We start from the raw sequence: 23862 nt of genomic DNA on the forward strand, positions 1-23862 counted from the left end.
TAAAAGAGGGGATCTGGGAAATTATACACACACACACACACACACACACACACACACACACATTTAGACTAAAAAATTCAAAGAAAGTTTGAATGATAAAGTTGAATAAATCTCCCAGGCAATAGAGCAAAAAGACAGATGGGGAATGAGTTTAAAAAAAAAAAGATCAGAATATGAAGTTCAATAGCTGCATTACAGAGTTCCACAGAGAGAGACAGAGAAAATGGAAGCAAGGAAATCATCAATAAAATAATTCTAGAAAATTCAAGGAGAGGACATGAGGTTGGAGATTGTAAGAGCTACTAAGTGCCCAGGTAATAGATGAAATTAGACCCACTCCAAGGCACATTATTGTGCAGTTTCAAAACACTGGTGTGTTAATTTGCTAAGTCTGTCATAACAAAATACCACAAATGGGGTGGCTTAGACAACAGAAATTTATTCCCACAGTTCTAGAAGCTGGAAGTCCAAGATCAAGGTGTCATAAGACTCCAGGATAGATTTTTTTCATAAGACTTTAGGACAGACTTTTTAAGGAATGTGAAATTGAAGAAATACCTGATCATTCGAACATATGAAAAGGATATTTAGACAAGTGTTTAAGAGTTTGAGGTAAATTAGTGATAAGTACATGACAATAAGCAAACTACAAGAAAAAAAAGGTATGAATTTCAGGGAAAAATGAAAAGTTGAGCAGGAAAGAAAAAATACTCATAGGACACCATGAGGCTCAACTGTGAACATCTGTACACAGTTATAATAATGTTAAAATAAATATTAATTCAACTAACATAAACACATTGAATGTGTGGGGAGATAGAAACAATGTGTGTACTAGGTATAGGTGTAGGTGGAGGATGAAAAGAGTTAAATTTTCTAATGTAAAAATATGTGGTTATGTAAAAAAAAGATTAGTGAGATTTATTGTTTGTTTTGGCTCAAGTAAAAAAAAAAAATCCAACAACTACTGTTCATGTTTCAACCTAAGATAACAAACTCAAATGTCCCATGATGCTAGGCAAGGAGCTTAACTGAGGGAAGCAGTCTTGGTGAGACTGAATAAGGAATTGGTGGATGAGGCAAACCAAAGAGCATGTGCTCTGTTCCTCAAGTGGACCGCCACTGCATAGCTCCAGCTATGGAAACGTGAGCCTTGTATCAGAAGATTTAAGGATTTTTTGAAAAAAAGCAAGATATGTAACTTTTAACAAATTAAAATGTCCTTATTTTTTAAGCATTGCTGTATACAAAAAAAAAATGTAGCTATGAACTCCATTTGGTCTATATACTGCCAGCTGGCAGCTCTAAAATGATGAAGCTTTTTCATACTCACTGGGAGGGTGTGAGAAAGACATAATATTCCCTGAAATTATGTTGCATTGAGTTAGCTAAATTGGCTCTGGATGAAAATAATTTTAAACAGCAAATCAAGGAGTGAAGACCTGTAACACAAGAAACCAAAGGAAAACAAAACAAAACAAAGAAACTAAACCTCTGGACCTTGATATTTTTCCAAGTCACATTGATGTGATAAAATCAGAGTTACTGAAAGCTTATAAGATATAAAATATTATGCCTTTGACTTCATATAGTCAGAGAGAGAATTTAATTGGGAAGACATTCATGAATTAATTGAAGATCTAAAGCACCTGGATCATTCAAGTCCTACTAATATATAGAATTTCCAAAGGCTATTTTTAGTCTGAGGTCAATGAATGACAATGAATGTCATTTCTCTTGATTTCCAAGCTGATAAATGTCCTGTGTCAAATATCAAACAATACAGTAGATTTAAGTCTTCTCATTACTAAACTATCTATGTCTGCTACTGTGCAGATGAACAAGAGTAAAAAGTCAAGCAAATAAATAATGAGGAAAAGATTAGTATTGTATAAACAAAGGCAGAAAGCAGATCAATGGTTGCCTGGGGCCCAAGGTGGAGAGAAAATTGACTGTAAACAGACACAAAAGAACTGGGGATGATGGAAATGTTCTAAAACTAGATTGTGGTGATTGTTGTACAACTGAATAAATGCATTAAAACTCTTGAATTGTACACTTAAAAGGGGTGAATTCTATGCTAGGTAAATTATACCCTAGTAAAGCTATAATTTAAAAAAAGTAATGGATGATAAAATTAGTGAGCTAAAGCCCGTGTGTGGTGAAAAATGAGATACATAGTCTCAAGTAGCTCTCACTAGGTACTTACTAACTGCAGTGGGGAAAATACTAACTTTTTGGTAGGGAAACTTGGCAGACACCATTTTAACCAAGGGATCAAAGTTAACATTGCCAGGAAGGGACATATGGATACCATTTGCCTTTTGAAGTGACACACAGAGAAGGATATAACATCAATTTGTGGCATTCCCACCAAAAAAGCATAATCGGAATTTAATCCTGAGGAAGCATAAGACAAACGTGATTTGAGGGACCTTCTGCAAAATAACTAACAAACTCTTCAAAAGTGTCAAGTTCATGAGAGACGGACTGAGCAACACCCCTGATTAAAGTAGACTAAGGAGAATGTGATAACCAAGGGCAATGTGAGATCCTATGCTGGATCCTGGTCCAGGAAACAGACCAGCTAGCAACATCTGAATAAGGTCTGTAGATTGGTTAGTAGTGTTGTATCAATGTTAATTTCCTGCTTTTGATAATTGTGGTGTGATTGTGTGAGATATTAAAATTAGGGGGAACAGGATGAAAGGTATATGTGGGAATCTCTGTACTATTTTTGTAAATTTTCTAAGTTATTTTGAAGTAGTTTCAAAATGCAAAGTTAAAAGGTAAAAGATGTTTTACCTTTCAGCTGGGAAAATGTCAAGGGATTGATAAGAAATTAATGGTGAAGTGGTGACCAAAATGTAATCCATTGCTCAGAAAGCAGTAAGTAAGAAAACAAGTTGCTATAGAGACTTTTAAATGAAGTACTAAAACTAAATATCGTTAATATAATAATCATTATATTAATTAATTAATATATTAACCATTCTCTTTTCTCTTCCTCCCTTCCCAGTAGAACCACTGTATTCTGCATTTTTCTTTCTCTACTTAAAAACATATCTTTTTAGTGACTCTTGTATTAGTGAAATAAAACATTTTAAACCTAAAATTTTGACTCTGCTTCACTTAACATTAAAAGAGAAATTATGGGTCACAATGATATTTGATGCAAACTTTGGAAAGGTAGAATCTTATTGACTCAAGAGGTTTTAGAACTCAAAGTACTCTTCTGGTTATTATTCTGTTCAGAAAAGGTAATAAAGTGAATATTTACATTCTGGTGATCACAGAGCGCAGTGAACAAGGAGCACTAGCCAAGTAGGGCAAAGTTCTGTGCGTGTTCTGTTGCTGTTATGATATGTATTTACCATATATGTGTTCTGTTTCTGTTATATTAAATAATTTTTCTCTTAAATGTTTACTGAAAAAGAGCAAGTAGCTCTCTAGGCAAGTCAATTGTTAACTTCAGAGTTTTTATTTACTCTCCCAGGAATGGCACCTTTAATTTTAAAGTATGTAAACATACTTTATAAACATGCTTGTTAAAGGAAATTATAATCATTTATTTACTCTGTAGAATATGAATGTTATAGAAAATTAAATTTGTTCAGTTAAGCTGTACACGAATTTACCAACCCTATGATCAGAAGTACATCATCTTACAGTGTAGATTCTCTTGTTAATCAGAATGCTTCATTCAGATTCTCCTTTCTGTCCAACTTTCTCTTGGAGGCTATGCGAAATAAAGATGCTTCTAGCAGTTTCATATGTAAATACAATGCAAAACTGTAATCTCTCATAATATTCTAATGTATGCATAAGCCAAATTTATTTATCTATTTCCCTTCAGGTGGATGGTTAGGATTTTTCCAGCATTTTTATCTACAACACACCTGTTATGAATGTCATGCCATAAAGGTCTGCATATATATATGCATAGGACAAATTTCCATCAGTAGAATTTCTAGGTCAAAAGGCATATAAAATTAACATTTAAAAAAATTTAAAAATAAAATTAACATTTTGATAGATATTTTTAAATGTTTAGTTTTCATTTTAAAAAGTTGTAGACATCTTTTGTCTTTTGTAACCAGTTATATGATATGAGGATGTATTTAAAAAACAAAAGGTAACCATTTCTCCTCTTCCCCCATTGTCCCATCACCTAACCCATGTCATTATAGTGACGTGTGTCCTTCCAAACATACTGCTCCACATACATGTGTCAGCATACACATAAATATACACATATGTACAACCTCATATATACATGTACTCTTTGAATTTTTTCTAATTGGAATACATTCAGGTGTTATTTATACTATTTTAAAGACAATTAAACAAATGCAACCCTCTATTGGTTAGAATTTGTTTCAGTGGCATGAACAGAAATCTAAACATCACGGAAGTTCATTTTCCTTTCCTACAGCTCTACTCTGGGTATAGGCTGCTTCTAGGTCCCTGCTCCCTCATTTCCGGGGTATGACTCCCATTCTCAGTAACCAAAAAGCACTCCAGCCATCACTGTTGTATCCCAGGCAGCAAAAGAAAAAAGAAATGAAGGCCACTGGATTCCATAAAACTTCCACACAACACTTCTCATCCAGTCCCTTAGCCAGAACTTCATTACATGACCATACCTAGCTACCAGGTGGACTAGGAACTATAGTCTTTATCCTGGAGGTCACATATCTAGCTTAAAAATTAGGGATTCTGCTATCATTAAAGAAGAGGAGGATGAACCACACAGTATTCAGGAACCACAGGAAATTTCGACTATTATACACATAAGTTTGGAAGGACTGCTAAAATAAAGGTAGCTTGCAGAAGCAGTAAATGTGCTAAAGGATGTTGACATGAAGGAAGTTCCCAAAGAAAGTGACTGAGATAGAGATACAGAAGTGTCTGGGTGGTTTGAAAACATTTGCTGCTCTGTATTTGGAGCAGCTTACACTGAGACTTAAGGACAGAATGGAAACATTCAAATAATAAGAGTAAAGAAAGTAAATCAATCTTAAAAAATGAATCTTCTTCCGTAAGTAAAATCATGATACCTAACAGAGAGACAGAGCTATGAGGCTCAAAAGACATTGGTCTCGAAACCAGAAAGACCTGACTTTGCTGATAGCACAGTATTTCAGTTAAGTGCAATTAAACACTCTTTGAGAGAACTTGGAGGAATTGCAAGAGGAAGGAAGAATGGAGATATTTCACTTTCGTTTCTGTGTCTTTTACTTACATTTAAGCAATCATGAGCAGGTGCCTGTGGATTTGGCATACAGTTCTTTAAAGCCATAAAAGTTAGAAAGTGAAACTTAAATAAAGCCACAAATATCACTTTTCAATTTCTCTTGACAATAGAAGAGGATATTATTTAGACCATCTCCTAAACCATTACACAAAAATCATTGCACAACATTTTTTCAGTTTTGCTGTAGGCCCGCTCTTTATCTGATAGTATATTTTAGAGAGAATAGTACACCACTGAAGTTGGCCAGATCACAGGCTTTGAATAGTGTTCTTCTTTTTTTTTTTTTTAATTTTGTGGGGAATTTATTTACAAGTAACTGGACTGTAAACTAAGCCTTATTAATAGCATAGTTTTGCAGCCTAAGATAACGAATTCAAATAATATTACTGACAGCCTTTGAAATGAAAGACACACTCCCTAAAAATACAGAAATGTACCTATTTCACCTGCCAGTCACTTTCAATATTCTGGGGAAGGAATATTACCTCATTTCTTTTCAATGGTTTTTTTATCTTAACAGAGTACTACGTGATATTTGAATGCTGATATTTTGTCTTAACTAAGGCAGTCACAAGAATAAAAACCATTGGCCTCTGGCCTTTCAGAGATGTTCCCATTAAAAATAACAAAATAAAATAAAATAGGGAAATCAAAAGGTCTATTTACAATTAAAAAAAGAAAAAAGAAAGAGATATTCTCATTAAGTTCATATATACCCAATGAAAAATAGCAAATAAATCAGTAAATATTAGCATTTAAAATACTTTGTTTATTTATTTACCACCCACAGCTAGATAAGAGGAACTGGGTTAATTTTGAAACCCTCAGTTTCCTTTTCTCTAAGTCAATGGTTATTGCTGTTCTCTAATGTGTGATCTTTCTTTGCAGGAAGTTGCAAAATTGAGAGAAAAAGACAAAACCAAATTGGCATTATTTTTAGCTTTCCTCTGATTTGGATGTAGCTACAATCTTTAGTTTTTCTTGTGGCAAGTGTCACAACTATTCAAAGGAGAAAAATGAGGCAAAGGGGAGAAGCAGGGAATTATGCCAAAGGACATATGGCAGGGTTATTGCTACAAAGCTGAGCTGCAGGAATCCAGGCAGCATGAGAGTTTATCTGCTGTGCTCTGCTCCAACAAAGGAGGGCTCCTACTGTAATGGAAAGACTCAAGTGCTGCCTAAATTGGTTCTCGAACACCAGGGATTAGTGCACTTAGAGGATTTAGACCTCTCAGCTTCAGACCCTCCTCTGACTATTAGTACGGTGATATAATTTGGTACCTAACTCTTGAGGGCAGGAGGTTGTTGCAATGGTGAATGATTTACAAACTGAGTTTAAAATAGCAAGGGAGATCTGTTTTTGCAAAATTTCTTTTATTTCAGCTTAACAAGGCAGTGCATACTAGCTGAGATCAGTAGTTGGCAAACTATGGCTTGCTGCCTCTTTCTGTACAATCTGCAAGCTAAGCATTATTTTTATATTTTTAATAGGTTGGAAAAATTAAAAGAATATTTCATGACATTTGAAAACTCTATGAGGTTCAAATTTCAAAATTCGTGGAATTTGTTTTCTCTAAGTACCTACATAACATCCTTGAATTTTCCTGTCAACTGTAAAGCCTGAAATACTTACTGCCTGGTCCTTTTCAGAAAAAGTTTGCAGATCCCTGATTTAGAAGAGCACGAGACTCAGTGTCAGGAAGATCTGGATTGGGCCCTAGGGCTGTCATTTACTGATTTTATGCCTTTGGCCAAGATATCTAAGTTTTCTAAGCCTCAGTTTCCTTGTTTATAAAATGAGCATACAAGTAACATTTATCTTACAGAGTTAAATAAGATAATGCATTTAATATGCTTAACACAATAACTATCAGATGGTAAGGGATCCACACATTATTATTGTTATTATTTTACCATAAAGCAACTGAGATTAAATAAAATTGCAAAACTGAGGAAATTTTAAAGTTACATTAGAACAGATTGAAATGTGGGGAGGATATAGCTCAGCGGTAAAGTGTGTGCTTAGCATGCATGAAGCCCTGGGTTTAGTCCCCAATCCCTCCATTAAAATAAATAAATAAATAAATAAATAAACAAACCTAACTACCTACTCCCCTAAAAAATGGGAAAAAAAATTGTAATAGATTACAGAATAGAATTGAATAATTGTAACAGAATCTAAAATATTATATTTAGGACACATTAAAAACTTATTTTAAAAGGCATTTTGGATTAAATAACAACAAAATCTCACTCAAAATAGAATGAACAAAATTGGTAAGCGCTGTGTTAAGATAGAAGTAAAAACAGTCTTAGACACACAAGGAGAATTGAGATTGAAAGCCACATAACTAAATAAATCAAAATCCTCACCTCTTCAGACACAACCTTTCTAAATTCTGCCCAGTTACTAGAATCAGAAAAGAAAACAGTAGAACTCTACAAAATTCATGAATAGGTAGCTTGCTGAAGAGTATTACAGAAAAACACTAAAGGGAAAATTTCAAGCCCTAATCTTTATACTCACACCTAAGTATGGCTTAATTACAAAATCACCATAAACTATAACTCTACTCGGAAGGTCAGGACTTAAAACTGCTGGAGGCAAGACCTGAAGGCAATGCTTTCATGCAAATTCACACTTGCACCACCACGTTTTGATGCACAGAGGAGCTTTTTTTTTTTTTAATAGCAGCTTCATGGGGATAAAATTCACATATTGTACAATATACCTATTTAAAGTATGCAATTCAGTGTTTGTAGTGTATTCATAGAGTTTTGCTACCATTACCAAAATTAATTTTAGAATATTTTCATCACTTCCAAAATGTACCCGAGTCCCTGGTAACAACTAAACTATTTTGTTTCTATAGATCTGCCTGTTCTGGACATTTCATGTAAATGGAACCATACAATATGTGATGTTTTGTGAATGCCTTCTTTCACTCAGAATAATGCTTTTGAGGTCCATTCACCTTGTAGCAGGTATTAGTACTTCATTCCTGTTGATTGTGAGATAATTTTTCATTGTATGGGTATATCACATTTTTTTAACCATTCATCATCAGATGGACATTTGGGGTGCCTTGAACTTTTGACTACTCTATAAAACTCTTTTTGCTCTGACAGAGGCTACTTACTGTTACAGCATTACTTGTCCGTCATCTTGACTGAACTGTCTTATAGGGCACAGGTTGCTCTTGGTGAGAATAAGAGATCTTTTATAATGTTCAGCCAGAGTCATGTGAGAGACTGCAGGAATTTGCCTGAAAAGTACGTAAGAGTAGGTTGTCAGGACTCTAACAGCTTCTGTTCAGGCAGTAATGCTGAAGGTCACTCAATGCTGGTCATAAGAGCAAAACCTGGAAACAACTGACAGGAAATGGCTAAATAAATTCCTGCAGAGTCACATAACAATATAATACAACAGTGGAGTCAGAAAATTAGCTAACCCTAGGAGAGTATATATTATATGCTATTCTTTTTATGAAATTCAAAGACAAACAGAATTAAACAACATATTAAGTACATATATATGTGACAGAACTGAAAAGAGGGAATGATAAATCATCTATAACCTATTCATGATAGTGGCTACTATCTTAGGGAGAAGCAGAAGGTTAGAATAGGAGACAGACACATGACTAGGTGAAACTTATTGGGGATGTTCTTGGGTTACAGGTGAGGTCAAAGGAGTTTATTGTAAAATACATAAATATATATATAAATATAAAGGAGGTCTGTTGTCAACTGAAAACAATGCACAAGCTGATAGTTGAGAATTACGTGTTAATAAGTGGCATACTGAGGAGTTAAGCCTTGGAGCAGACACTCAAGATAGCTTTGAGGGAGTGTTCCAAAGAGGTAAAGAGAAATCAGTATATATAGAAGTTTTTGCAACAAAACCCATATAGTCAGAATATCAAAAGATTACTGTTAATTAAAGAAAACTAGACATCTGAAGTTAATGAACTTAGCACTTTTCTATATATGGGAAGATGCAAGAGTTTGAACTTAATGAAATAATTCCTTTGATATGCACCTTAACTATCTAGGGCCCGTATCCTGTTTTTCTCCATCCTGAATCCCCTCAGGGTGCACAGTTGATGGTGGCTGCAGAGGCTGATGGCTTGATGGCTGTCTGCAACATCCTTTGTGTACTGATTTGGCAGGTGACATTCTTTATCCAGACTATCCAAGGATTATTGATGAGTGTCACAAACCAAAGAATGTAATAAATGAATCAGGGTACCTGAATCCAAATAAAACATGAGAAAGAAAAATAAATAAAAGTAATGCATGTACATCGTAAAAATTTGGGTATACATGTGAAATCTCCAATTATTAAAGATAACTTTCCCTGTTTTAGGTAGAAAAATTACAATTAACTTTGTAGTGTTATAGTTTCCCCCTCTTTCTCCTATGAACTAAAAAAAAAATTTCTTTAAGTGATACTAAGAAATGTTAGCTGTGAGAGTATAGCTCAAGTGGTAGAGCACATGCTTAGCATGCATGAGGTCCTGAGTTCAATCCCCAGTACCTCCTCTAAAAAAGTGAAATAAATAAATGAATAAAACCTAATCACCTCCCCCTTAAAAAAAAAAAAAGAAAGAAAAAGAAAAGAAACGTTAAGTTGATAAAGTCTATTCCCTGTGGGAGCTGTTTAGGCCTGGCTATCCCTTGAAGTTCCAACCACCCAGGCCTCAGTCCTACCATCAGCCAGCCATTAGCTATTAAGGCTGCAGGCGCAGTGAGGGTGTCAGGGCTGATCCTTAATAACACCGCTCGGCTTTGCGCAGGCTTGGAGAACAAGCCCCGGGGTGTGCCCACCTCCCCCCGTTACGCGTCTAAGAGGAGAGGCGGTCCCTCAGCCAGAGTCCAGGTAATCGGGGGCGGGAACGAGAAGCGGCGCCCGTCGCGGCATGATGACGTCAAATACGCGCGGCGTGCTCTGAGTGCGCCGCTGCAGGTCCTCGTCTGGATCCCGACTTTTGAGTTTAAGCGGAGGTGTGCTGTGCTGTTGGCCGGGATGTTTCAGCCTGTTGGCTCTGCGGAAGAGGAAGAGGAGCAGGCGGAGGAGGATTGTCCTGAATTGGTCCCCATTGAGGCGAAGCAAAGAGAGGAGGAGGAAAATTCTAACCCCGCCGCTAAGATCCCAGTCACAATTATCACCGGGTATTTAGGTAACTAACCATCCCGGTTAGAAAATGCAGTGAACGCTGGTGTCCTGGGATTTGGGGGCTGACAGTGCATCTTCTCCTTAAGCATCGGGGCCTTCTGACCGACAGCAAATGTGTCTGAGGTAGGGGCTGGGTCACTTGCTCCCCGTATGGGTTGCTTTTCATCTCAGGGATTAATTAATGATGCCCAGACCCCTCTGCGTTAGGGTCATATTTATCAAGTGAGATTGAATATTAGCCTAGCTTTTTTGAAACTAATTGTGGCTTTGCAGTGTGACGCTCGAACCCGCCCATAATTGTCCATATGATCTCTAACAAGTTACCTTTTATTTCTGAAGCTTACCTACCTTGCTTGAAATGGAAATAATACCATTGCAAGTACTCTTGTCTCCAACATTTATTTTTGAGGTCTGTTTGTAAAGTACGGTAGGAGAATGAGTAAGAATGAAAATTACTCTGCCTTCCAAGACTGTATTTTTCAGACTGAGGACGTTCAGGACTTCACGGGATTCATGGCTTTAAAAACGTGATAAAATTTACTGAAAGACAGTTTATGCGTTTACACTAGAAATACTTTATTGGAAAAGTTTGACTAGTATCATTTTAAAACTTTACAGTTAAATAGAAGGGCTAGAATAAATACTATATTAAAAGTGTGGGAAAAGTTAAGAAATGAAAATTAAGTGAACCAATTTGGGGAAAGTAATACCATTCCTAAATGCTACTAGAGGCAAATACAAACTTGGTGCACTCGAGAACCTTTTACATAAAAATAGGAATTAAATTAAAGGGAATTAAATCCCCCTCCTTTTTTTAAATTTTTCTTTGTAGCCTGTTTATTTTCATTCTTACTCAGGGTTAATTTTATAAAGTAGTTTATTTATTTAGAAAGGAGTTTCCCTACTGTTATTCAGAGGCTGCTCTACTGAGAAGTTGAGTAAATTCCTTGTCCAAAATAGAATGGTTCAGACTTGCCCCTCATTCTTCCTCATTCTGCTCACTGCTAGATCAGAAGAGCATTGAGTTAATGGTCTGAAGCTTAGGAGTGAGAACTAATGCCAGCATCTTTGTTGCTTAATCTAGGGGATAGTTTCATTGCTTATTCTTGACCATTTTCTCTTTCTTGAAACATTGTTCCCTTGGTTTCCATCACATTTTTCTTCTGATATTTTCACCTACTTCTCTGGCTTCTTTAAAAAATTTTTTTCCCTCCTCTGTTCGTACTTCATACCTAGGTGGTTTCTATTTTGATGACCCAACTCAACATGTCCAAAACTTCATGTTACCATCCCATCAAGTCCTTCTGCTCCTGTGATCTCAAACATCTGGACTATTCTAAAAGCTTCCTAACTAGTCTTGAGTCATGCTGCCCTTTAATATATCCTCTGTATTTTAACCTTAATGATCTTTATAAATGTCAATCTGTCACACCCTTCAGTGGTTTCTGTTTGGGTTAAAGTTCAAATTCCTTAACATGAATTACAAGTTCCTATATGGTCTGGCTTTTGACAACCTCTTTAGCCTGTGAAACTGTGGCCTAGCCACATTGAACTACTTTTACTTCCAAAAAGGTGCCAAGTGTTTTGGCCCCAGGAATACTTTTCTTCTTACTGTTAATGTTTCTAAGCTTCCTGAAGGTAGAGACAATTTGTCCTTGTCTTGTGCACTTTTCATCAAGGCTCAGAATAAAATCTGGTCTACAGCAGACTTTTGAATGACTGAATTATGTCTTGAAGTCTTTTGCTTCATAATATGATTAATTGTTAAGCCCTGGTAATTCTACTAGAAGGTCTCTTACGTCCACCCCTTCCTTTCCATTTTCACTGCCACCGCTTAGTGCAGGACTCAGTTCAGGGCATCTGTCTCACACCTGGACCATTTTTAAGAACCTCCTCATTGCCCTGTGTCCTTAACGTCTGTGCCTTCCATTCTGAACGTCAAACTTTAGTGATGTTGAGCTTCCCAAAGCGCTCTAAACACAAGCCTTCCATCCCTAAAAGCTGTTGCTTTTTAAAAAATAGGACCTTAAAAAGTTGAAGATGTTAATACCTTATTATTCAGTAAATCTCTCCTAGTTGCACCTTAGAAATCTTGTAAGATTTCTAAATGGACTTCAGAAGATGGGTACAAGTTTACCTATAAAAGTTCTTACCAGCACTATTTATAATAGCAAAACACTGGAAACAACCCAAATGCCCACCAACAGAAAAACAGATAAATAAGTGACATATACAATTGAACTACACTACTATGTGCAGGCAGTTAGGGTTTCTTTCTTTTCTCCTCCATGAACTTTGGTGTGTATGGTTCACAATACTAGTGTTTTTCTTCTGCTTGAGCTGAATGTATTAGGTTTATATGCCACCTGCTGGATCAAGTTAGTGTAGCTTTATGAATTTTTCTTTCTTAGTACTGATAATTATATCTTTTGTTAACATTTCCTACATACATTCTCCATTATGGGTTTGTGTGTGTAATCAATATTATAGATTGCTTTAAGCATACTAAAAGTAGCCATATAGTCAGTCAGAATTTGTCTCTTTAGTGATAGATGTTGAAATAAAAGATAGATCTTTATATGTAAAGTTTTGGGAAGTAAACCATGTGTTTTTGGCTAAGAAGCGTTATCATCATGTGAAGGATTTAAATATTTTATATTTTATAAACTACATGAGAACTTCATTCCTTAGAAGCCATTACTTCAATGATTCTGGTACTAAATAAAAAATTGAGATGCCCTTATCTCAATTGTATTGTAAGTTTTGTAGAAGGCATATTATTTTTGTCATATGAGGTCAAAAAAGCTGTATGATCCCACTTGGAGTATTTATAAAATTTTATGTTAACATAGAGCATTTTTAATAGTTTTCAAAGGGTACTTTAATCTTTTCCTCTAGAATCTTCTATACATTGTTAAATAATATTTGAATATCATGCAAATTTTAAACAGCATGAAGACTGTCTTTTTTGGGCCTTTAAAATTAGTCTTTGAATTTTGTTATTTAAAACATATTTTATAGGTGCTGGGAAGACAACACTTCTGAACTATATTTTGACAGAGCAACATAATAAAAGAGTAGCAGTGATTTTAAACGAATTTGGGGAAGGTAAGTAAAGTTCAGTAAGTTCCATGCTGTGAGAGTTTATAGGACAGTTAATTCAGCTGGCAGATTGATGTTCCATATAGAAAAATGAAAATGCAAGGTATTATAATGTGAATACATTGCTGTGGATAGTTTTGGAAAAATTAGATTAATTTGTCAAATTTTGTTTTACACAGATTTGAGATACTGAAATCAGATATTTTCTATAAAATTTAATTTTGTATAACTTTGGAACTCATGCCAACAGAATGAAATTAGATTTTTACATAAAATAAATAACTCTAGAAGTAAAAATCTAAGCGTATAAAAGAAAATCTTCCAGGAACTAGAAGGTCCTTTTGTACTGTCTATATTGTTTAATTGCAACTTTTGAAAAATATTCGAAATGCTTCAGTTTTTATAAATTTACCTTGTTGAATGTTGTTTATTCTGCAAAACAGTTAAAACTAAAGGTTTAAAAAATAAACATGCGGTCTTCATCCACAAGCAACTTCATTTATCTGTGAAAATACATGCATTTAATATTCCAGTTTTTTATCTTTAGTGTTGAACTGTGTTTAAAAAAATTATACAGTAGTGTTAGACACAATTCTTTGATTACTTTTACAAGTTTTTCTTCTTAAGTGTGAATTTTCATGAAAGGTCACTTTTAGCCAAAAAATGTAATTTCTGATGGAGTATTTCCTAAAGTCTACCTTTTTTTTCATTCGCAAATTACTAAAGGAGCTAGGGTTATGAACAGGAGGGGAGGCCTATTAGTTGAGCTTGATATCTGGTTTCAGTAAACTAAAGAGAGTTTCAGTAAACTAGAGTCCTGTTAGACAAAAAAACAATCCTAAGATTTTTTTAATCATAGTCTTTTATTCTAGCTTATTATTAACTGATCTTCTATTGGACATTGATTACATTTCTAACTACTTTCTTTCATTCTTTCTGGACCATTTTTACAGTTTTGTCCTTTACAGCATTTGCAGTACTGTATTATTATTAATTGTTATATTAATGTTCTCCAGCCTGAATTCTGTAACAACCCCTTTCAAAACTCTATCATCACCTAACTGAAATATAAACAAAAAATATATGTGAGTGAAAATTTATTCAGTTTTTTTTGTTTTTGGCCATTTGCTTTACCAGACATTTAAAACTCTTTCCTGGCTTTGGTATGTTTCCTTATTGGAGGAAAAGTGAGACTTTTAAACCATTCTTACTTGATAACAAGCACCTCAGAGCCTCAGATATTCTTTATTCTTTCTCAGGTAAGCATTGCTAGGAAATGTATGTGTATTTGACTAAAATTTAATTTTTCAGTGAGCACATTGATACCCTGCCCAAGCAAACTTCCTCAAAATGAACTAAGTTTTTTTTTTTTTTCTACTCATCCTGGGAATACTGAACACTTTGCTTAGTAGAAACAAAAACAGTTTAGAGGAAGAATGAAAAGAAAAAAATAGATAAGACAATTCCTTAAGAGGATGAAAGGCAGGTAAAAACCAATATGTAAAACATTGGTCTATCTAGAGAGTCGGCCATGGACGAGAAAGAGTGCCTTTAAAATAGCTACTTTATTAGGAAATGGAAACATGCTAGTAAGAGGCCTTAAGAAATAGATATAATTCATCAGTTTTGTATTTGCCTCTTTAGAGGCTTAAATCCTCTTAAAGAAATAAAAGCTAAAATAATCTATAGTAGTATAGTTTAAAATATTGAGACAGCCTGAATTAAATGAAAGAATAAGAGTTATAAAATGTATTTCCTGCATTGAAATTCACTCCTTTATTGAGTATCCTCATCTTTGTTTTTGGTTGGCTAGTGGACATAATCTAAAGAGAGCTTCTCATTGATTATTCTAGGAAGTGCAGTGGAGAAATCCTTAGCTGTCAGCCAAGGTGGAGAACTCTACGAAGAATGGCTAGAACTTCGGAACGGTTGCCTCTGCTGTTCCGTAAAGTGAGGAGTGTGTTCACTGTGTGCTTGTTGGTTTACTATAAATGTTGATTGGTTGTATTTCTGGCTTTGACTGTCTTGTGTAATTTAACTGAATCTACATAGTTTGCTTCATTGTATTTTCAAATGCAAGATAGACTTATTAGGATGCATTTTCTTAAAGTGTTTCTTGCTGTCTTGTTTTTCTGTCTGCTCTAATGCTTTGGTCCTTTTATTGAGGTTTTTTTTTAATTGTTTTTGATGTCAGGGTTTACTTAATTAATAATCCCATATGTTAAAAATGATTATTCTGAATTTAATGTCATTGGTACTATTTCTAAGAATTTAACCTCTAAAAAGAAAAATAAATGACCATGAAAAAAGAGAAAAACCTCACATTACGTTCCACCAGTTATGGTTGTTTCCAAGGACAGTGTCTATTTCATTCCCCAATATAACAGCTCTTAGAAAAGGAGTGACACAAATATGAGTGAATTAGGAAAATTACCTGTACTGTTGATTTTGTATATTCTCTTGAATTAAATTTCTTCTACATCATTTACTGTCTTAGGTGTTTGAGTCAGATGTATTAACAAGGCTAAAACAGAACAGCTTTTATTAAACAACTAAAATTAAGTATTTTCTTGCACTTTTGATATTATTAAGAAAAAAGAAAAATTAAAGCCTGCTATCCTAATTCAGGACAGAACTGAAAGTTACTTAATTGTAATGTCCCTTTAGCTGTTATATTAAGCTACTATATAATTCATTAATTTTGTCATTATTTTCTATATTGATTTTTTTCTTTCATAAAGCTATAAAAATAACAGATTCTGACTTACATTAGTCAGGTATATTAAAATACCCTCCACTTTTAATTTTAATAAAATTAAAGTACAACTCTTTATATATCTGATTTCTTTTTACCTGTTAGTATATGTGCATCCATCCCCCAGTAAATACTGAATGGACATTTTGTTAGAAGCCTGGGAGTTAGTTAAATTTTCACATGCCTAAATATATTTTTGCCTCAGGTTGCTGAATATGTTTTAAAATGCTTGTGATGGTTACTTTAAAATATTCAGGCAATCAACTGTACATTATGTTTTGGTATTCTCCAGGGATAATGGCCTTAGGGCTATTGAGAATTTGATGCAGAAGAAGGGGAAATTTGATTACATATTATTAGAGACCACTGGATTAGCAGATCCTGGTAAGAAATGTTATTATTAATAACCACAATGTAGTTCTTAAACATTTTAAAATAAATGTAATAGAAGAATATCTAAAATGAGTATTAAAGCTTTAGATTTAAAAAAAATTATTTTTTTTGTTTGAAAGAGGAAAAATTCTGAGTTGTCATGTTTCTTTGGCAGATGAATGATGATCCAAGTACTTGGTACTTTTAGCATGCTAATAGAATTTGAAATTCTACTGATTGATTTAGGGTGATTGATATGAACAAAAGTGGTTAAAAATATTAGGGAAATATAACAAAATTTAGGGAAAAAGAAAACATTCTATTTCTAGTATATATTTGATTGGTTATACTCTACAGATATCTTATTTATGATTACTTTTTAATTTAGCTCTTTTAGAGGGTCATTTAGAAATATTTAAGGGCTTTTGGACTTTAATCCCAGAAATACTTACTCCGTTTAAATTGATTGTTAACATTTTGTTTTTCTACTACTAAACTTGAAATAATTTTATTTGTAAATGCTGTCATAAGGTACAGCATTAAATCAAGCTTACTGGGCTTTTTATCTGGTGTGGAATTAATAACGATTATCTGTGAAGTTTTTCCCTCTGAATAGAGTTACATCTAAACTTCCCTGTTGAAAACTACACAGAATCTGTTTCTAATAATGGGTTTCTGTTTTCCTTCTTACCCAAATAATGTTTAGATAACATTTTTATTCCTAGTTTGCAAAACATTTAGTTTTGTAAGTCTGACCCATACCAGTATTTCTTTTTTTTTGATTTGGGTCTGTGGCATTGTGCCATAAAACTATGTTAAAGTACTATTTGGGAATAATTTGTTGAAAGGATTGTAATTGTTTAAAAGAAATATTGGAGTGTACTGAAGGTTCAGATGCAATCAGTTGTTAACTGTATTTTGAAGTATTACATAATAACATAGTCCTTATGTTTTCAGATTAAGATTGAGTTGGGTTCTTTTGGTCCTGTAGCAGGCATGGATTTTTCATACATTTTCATACTTTTTCAATAGGCCTGACTGATGATAGGTCTTGGACTGTTACATTGGTGTTAAATATTAATTTAAGTCTGGTAAGATGTGAAAATATATTGTGTGCCTCTTTTTGAAATAGCAAATGTCAGTTTCTTTCATTGTAGCTTCTTGAGAAAAATTCTTGTAACTTTGAGAGTACATGAATTTAATAAAACACAGTTCAGCTTTTCAGAGGAAGAAAAAGTTAAATAAAATCTCAGAGAAAACTTTTGTACAAATTGTTAGGTATAAACAGGTTAATGTTTCTTTTTTCTTTAGAACAATAATTTTTATTGTTCGGGTAAAAATGAAACATTCATTGTTAAAATGATTAATACCGAAGGAAATACAAAGAGGAAAGTTAAAGAAAAGTTGCCCTATATCTCAGGCAGGTATATAAATACGGGCAGGTAAATTTCATTCCAGTGATTTCTCTGTGCCAGGGCTACTTGCTGTGGTCTGTGTAATGACAGTGTCAGCCTCAGCTGGGAGCTTGTGAAAAATACAGATTCTTGGGTCTCACCTCAGATCTACTGAATTGGAATCTCTAAGAGTCTGTTTTAATAAGCACCCCCAGGTGATTCTTAGATGTAAGTTTGGGAAGTCCTGCTCTATGTGCTTCTGAGAGCTGTGTAAATATGCAGAAGTAATTTTATAAAGATGGGATCACATTCTTTGTGCTATTCTTAATAATTATTAATTTAGTTTTACTTGAACCTCAAAGAAGAGAACTTGAAAGATGTGAAGGGATTGCTGAATATCAGATAAATGCTTCACTGCGAAAGATATGAGTTAAAAAAAAAAAGGAAAAGATTGACAAAGAACATAAACAATTAGGGCAAGTTATTTTTTTAAACTACACATTTCAATTGTAAAAGTAGTATCTGTTGACTCTCTGGCATAAAGGATGAGGGAATTAATATACTTCCACCTTCTCCCATCTAGCTTTGGTTGATAGTATCCTTTTCTAACATTTACTTTCTGTTGTACTTTGTTTAGTTCTATCTTTAAACTGTTTCAGTGCTCATTACCAGCACTATGGCTTCTCCATTCCTGAGCTGATCTGTCTCTTGATTGACTGAATTTTTTAGTCAGATAATCTTTTGAAGCTTCCGGTGCTGTATTCCCTGAGATCTTGCATACTTCATTTATTGAAAATACTTGTCTTTTGTCTTTTATACTTGAAGGATTACTTCACTAGGTATAAAATTTCTATATCACAACTTTTTTCCCTCAGAACCTTGAAAATGTTGCTTCATGGTCTCTTAGTATTTTTGATCGGCTGGATTTTCTTGTCTAGTATTTTCTCTTTTCATTTCATCAAGAAGGATTTGTGAGTGCTGTATTTTTTGAGTTTCAGTGCTGTTGTTTCCTTTAATGTTTGAAAATGTCTGCCCGTGGTTTTCATTCTTGAAAAACAACTTGGCAGGAGGTAATATATTTAGAGAACATTTTCATTAGAACTTTGTGGTCATTTTATTATATTGCAGCAGTGAGTGTTACTGTAGTAAAGTCTGACTTTTTTCTACCTCCTTGAAAGCGACTTGCTTTCTCATCCAAAATGCGTGAAAGATTTTTTCTTTATTTTTAAAGTTCCATAATATAACCAAGATACATCGAGGTGTCATTCATAATCATGTTTTCCTGGATTACAATCTTTAGTCTGTAGGTTTAGTTCTTCATTAGGGACATTTTCCTTTTTTATTATCATGAAGAATTTTTCTGTCAAATTATTGGGTCCTCTCCTTTATGACACCAATTTTTCTTATGTTGAATTTTCTTTGCTCTTGGTATCTGTTATCTTCTAATGTTTTGGTTTATCTTTTGCCTCTGCATTTATTGTAATCATCTCAAATCTTCCTTTTTGATGGTAATTCTGTTTGCACTAATGTTTGTTGATGTTTTAAATGAATTAATTGATTAAATAATGGTATATTGGCCCTAAGTTTATTTCTTTAATACCACAAACTATCTTTTCATGTTATTCGGCTTTATTTTGCTTTAGAGCTTGCTTTTAATTAAGATTGTGGGTTTTTTTGGTTTTTTTTTTACCTTCCTTATTACAGAGAAGCCCTTAGGAATATTTTTTGGTTTCTTGGGTTATGTCTCCTTCTAGAACAGGTTCTTTGCCATTGGTATGCTCCATTCATTTGTTCAATTTTTTCTGCCCTCCTTCTTGCTTGTTTTTATTTCTCCTAAGCTGTAGTACCTGAGCATAGTTTTTCCAGCATGTTTGTGGTTGATGTAGGAGGCTCAGAGAACTTCTACCTACTTAGATGTGGTGTTGATGAATCTTGTAAATACTCTACCCATCTTACGTGAACGTGTGTCTCTTGAGCCTCAGTTTGAAAGCTGGGTATTGCTGGGAGCGGGGATGGGGAAGCAAAGAGAAAAGGGGTGACTGAGAGAGCCAGGTGGGCAATGTGATTTTTAGGCTCTGCTCTCTTAAAATACCAAGTGTTCCCCTCCAGGATTTGCTCAAACTACTCGTGAATAGATTTCCCATGCTTTTTGCAGGGCCATCCTTGAGCTTCAGACCTCTCTTTTCAGTTTGCGCTGAGCCCTAGAAAGTGATCCCCTCCCCCTGAAAATGTGGAGATGATTAGATAATTTCACCCTTGAAGTTTTCTTGTTAACTTTTCCCTGTATTGCTTATTTCTCCCTCAGTTCTACTTCTCACCATTTGAGAGCTGTGTCAGATAAATGTTAGGATTGTGTAAACTATTTCCCTATAACCTCTTATTGGGGATGGGGATAGAATTAAGAACTACATAAGTCACATAGAACTTTCTGTTTTTTATTTTTACTGTCACCCAAAATTTATAGCAGAAGGTTGTACATTTGATTGCTGCTGATAAAATTTGGCTTTCAAAATTTTATTTTGTTTATTTTTCTTTTTTGTTTTATTAGGTTCTGAAGAAGGGAGATTCTATAATTTAGCTCAGGATTTCTTAACCTTGGTGCAAACGACATTTTGGGCTGGATAATTGTGTCTTGTGCAGTGTAGGATGTTTAACAGTATCCCTGGCTTCTACCTACTACATGCTAGTAGCATTTCAATTGTTGAGACTGCCGAAAATTTCTCCAGGTGTTGCCAAATATTCCCTGGGGAAAAAAATCACCCTGGGCTTAGAACCACTGACTTCATTCTCTCGTTTGTACTTCTCCTGTTAAACACCTACATCCAAATTTTAAATAGTTCTTTCTTGTGTAGCCTAGGAAGTATGATACTAGAAGTACACATCAGATTAGAGTAAAAGCCCTGATACAGTCTTACAGTTCAACTCAATCCCAGGCAGATGTTTACTATAGGACTTACAAGCTATCTGAATAGAAATAAATGAATTTAAAAAATGAGATATGTCCAATGTTAGGAATTTTACTGAGTGAAAAAGGTTAATACTTTTAAAAAATGACCAATTTTTTTGACTAATCATATTCATAGCAGATTTACCTTTTCTCCTTCATTAATTAAAATCATGTTGTTAGCCAGGTAGGTGAAGAAAATTCTTATTGGCAATTCAGTTGTTTCCTGTTTAGGAGACTGACATTCTCTGGTTCTAAGCTAAATAATTGTCATGGTAAAGTAATTTCCTTGAAAAGGACAGGCATTGATTCAGCCCCTGTTACTCACAAATCCTATTTCAGTCAAATTGGAAAACTATTAAGTTTTTGGGAAAAAAATCAATAAGTATCAGGAAACCATTAGATCTTGTGGCCCTTGCTATATCCTGCATGAGTAATCACTGTAAACAGCTGACAGGTATTTCATTGTTGACACAGAATGATGCTTGGGGGACCACATCTCGTCAGGGTAGGTAGACAGTTTTAGACATTGGAATGAGTTCAGTTATCCTTGTTTTTCCCTAGTACTCATTCTTTTAGACAGCTCTGTCACTAACTGGACCTGTGATGCTTTGAAAAAATCAAATTCTTTCTTTGCTGTCAGTTTTCTCTTTCTAGTGTTGTGGCATACTAATCAGGATGTGTGGTTTGATAGTAAACCAGTTTCTGTCAAAAGCAAGTTTTAATTTCTTATTATTTTTCTCGACTAAAAATTTTTCCAGATTTTATATCAGTACTAGTAAATAGTGTAAGAATTTATTAATAAGGCCATGGGGTGTATAATTTTACTTTTTGTTCTTTTTCTTCTATAAAACTTACAAGTAAACTTAAATTTTTTGGCCAAGTGATTTTGGATTTATCTATGTTTTGTTTTGATAATTATTTGTGACCTGTATGATTATTCAGGGGAGAGAAGATAAAAATAAAACCTATGTGCACACAGCCATTCTGCCCAAATTTTTTGATAAAATTTATTGGTAAATTATGGCATTGGAGAAAGTTTGATGTTGGGTTTGTATATAAAGTTGTTGGGTTTTTTTTTTTTTTTTGGAAGTAAGAGGAGAAGAAATTGTATAAGTAGTAAATGGTTCTATGACTGTAATTTCCTTAAGAAGGTTGAAAATCCATTTTTAATTCATATATGTGTTTGCCTATTCCATTGGGGCAAATTGAAACATTATATATAGAATTGTGTTTCCTAGTTTGAAGAAATGTTTTTACTTGCTGAATATTATCATATATATTTTCAGGTGCTGTAGCTTCTATGTTTTGGGTTGATGCTGAATTAGGGGTTGATATTTATCTTGATGGTAAGTTTAGAAATGGGATTTTTTTTATTTTCGAGTAAAGTGTTAAAGTTGTGGTTAAGATCATTTTTTGTTCACATTGTAATTTTAATTCCTTGCATTGATTTTTTTTAAAAAAACTTGTTTAGTTTTATGATAAAGTAAGTCTTTGTTCATACATATTCTAAAGCCCCAAATAGTGGTAGAACTAGATTGTCAATCTTACTCTCAACTCCCAATTTAGTGCTCCCAGTAAAGTTTTCCTTTTAAAATACTATGTAGATTTCCTATATTCTCTGTTGTTTAATTTATGCACTTAAGTGTATGTTAGAGCTTTTTATTCTAAGTAACATATATAGCATGAAGGTCATATTTCTGCTTTTATTTTCCCTTGAAGATAAGAATTTGCATCATTTGACCCTAATATATATGATATGTAGCTGGTTGACTTCCTGAGGCATCACTAAACTCATTCTGCTGTTATCCTTTGAAAAAACTATTTAGCATTTAAATTCAGACATTGCCAAACTAAATTGATCATTTGGAAACTTAGGTACATATTATGTAAAACAGTTGTGTGAGGTAGATTTGATTAGAGATATTAGGAATAAGATATTCTAAGATGCCTCAGATTTGTTACGTAATAATTTGAGAAATGTTTCAATTTTGATTATGTGAAAATAAATTAGAAATAAGCTATCTTGTGTAATTGATCATGCTCCACTTTATATTATGTAATTTATCTCTCATATTTTGAATTGTAAGCTTTTTAAGGGCCAGAGAAATCTTATTTTCTTTTTTATTTGTTTATTTAATTTGAAAAATTTGTTTTTATTATATCCTGTCTAGTGCCTTGAAATAGCACTAGGCGTAAGTACGTATTTGAAATGCATCTACTTATTAATGGAATTGAATTAAATTGCAGTGTTGGCAAGAGAAAAAACAGTATTTTATAGAGTGACATTTGTGAACTGAGATTAGTTTTGATTTTCATTCTCAAGTATAAAGATGATGAAAAGATTAATTCCTTTTTAGGTATCATAACTGTTGTGGATTCAAAATATGGACTAAAAGTAAGTTGAAAGATTGCTGTGAGTTCTAAGTATTTGTTCAGAACTGGGTATACGGAGATTGATTATATTAGTTTTTCTACATTTGTGTCCATTTGAAATATTCCTTAACAAAAACAGTTTTTTTTAAAGTATCCTGAACAATCAATGAAATTTGTGTGTCTTTTAATTATTATTTTGTGTTTTAGTTTAAATATTTATTTCTGCTACTCTTGTTTAATGCAATAATAATTGGAAGTGTAGTATTTTGTAATAAGAGTAATACAGGGTAAAGTTTGGGTATGTGTAACCCTTCATAAGGATTCGGCCCTAATATCAATAAGTTTTTCTGTTTGATAGATGAAATTGAGCTTGATAAAGCATACGAGAGTTAATTTTTCTTATTAAAACTGCTGTAAGACACAAGCTAGAGATAATTGAGTTTAAAAAAAACACTCCTTTATCTTATTTTGAAGAAATCAGGA

At 33.8% G+C, this 23862-nt stretch overlaps 2 protein-coding genes across 4 annotated transcripts in view; one reads left to right on the plus strand and one right to left on the minus strand.

Moving 5' to 3' along the window:
* Positions 1-10110, minus strand: part of DOCK8 (dedicator of cytokinesis 8) — a 223889-nt gene extending 213779 nt beyond the window's left edge. The window contains exons 1-3 of the mRNA XM_010967902.3: positions 9971-10110; positions 9300-9509; positions 8398-8523 (exon numbers count right to left, since the gene is read on the minus strand). The gene's annotated coding sequence lies outside the window, so the exon portion shown is untranslated. The remainder of the gene's footprint in view (positions 1-8397; positions 8524-9299; positions 9510-9970) is intronic.
* Positions 10111-10179: 69 nt separating this feature from the next.
* Positions 10180-23862, plus strand: part of ZNG1A (Zn regulated GTPase metalloprotein activator 1A) — a 39111-nt gene continuing 25428 nt past the window's right edge. Inside the window, exons 1-7 of one of the 3 annotated variants that reach the window (XM_074361656.1) lie at positions 10496-10559; positions 13458-13544; positions 14676-14797; positions 15392-15488; positions 16586-16677; positions 22293-22352; positions 23364-23401. In XM_074361656.1, the coding sequence (XP_074217757.1) occupies positions 14704-14797; positions 15392-15488; positions 16586-16677; positions 22293-22352; positions 23364-23401 (381 nt within the window). In that variant the 5' untranslated portion in view covers positions 10496-10559; positions 13458-13544; positions 14676-14703. Of the gene's footprint in view, positions 10441-10491; positions 10560-13457; positions 13545-14675; positions 14798-15391; positions 15489-16585; positions 16678-22292; positions 22353-23363; positions 23402-23862 lie in introns of those variants that run through there. The other 2 variants (XM_010967903.3, XM_010967904.3) reach the window with 2 other exon arrangements.

This window comes from Camelus bactrianus, chromosome 4, assembly GCF_048773025.1.
Source record: "Camelus bactrianus isolate YW-2024 breed Bactrian camel chromosome 4, ASM4877302v1, whole genome shotgun sequence".
In the NCBI taxonomy this organism is placed as follows: Eukaryota; Metazoa; Chordata; class Mammalia; order Artiodactyla; family Camelidae; genus Camelus; species Camelus bactrianus.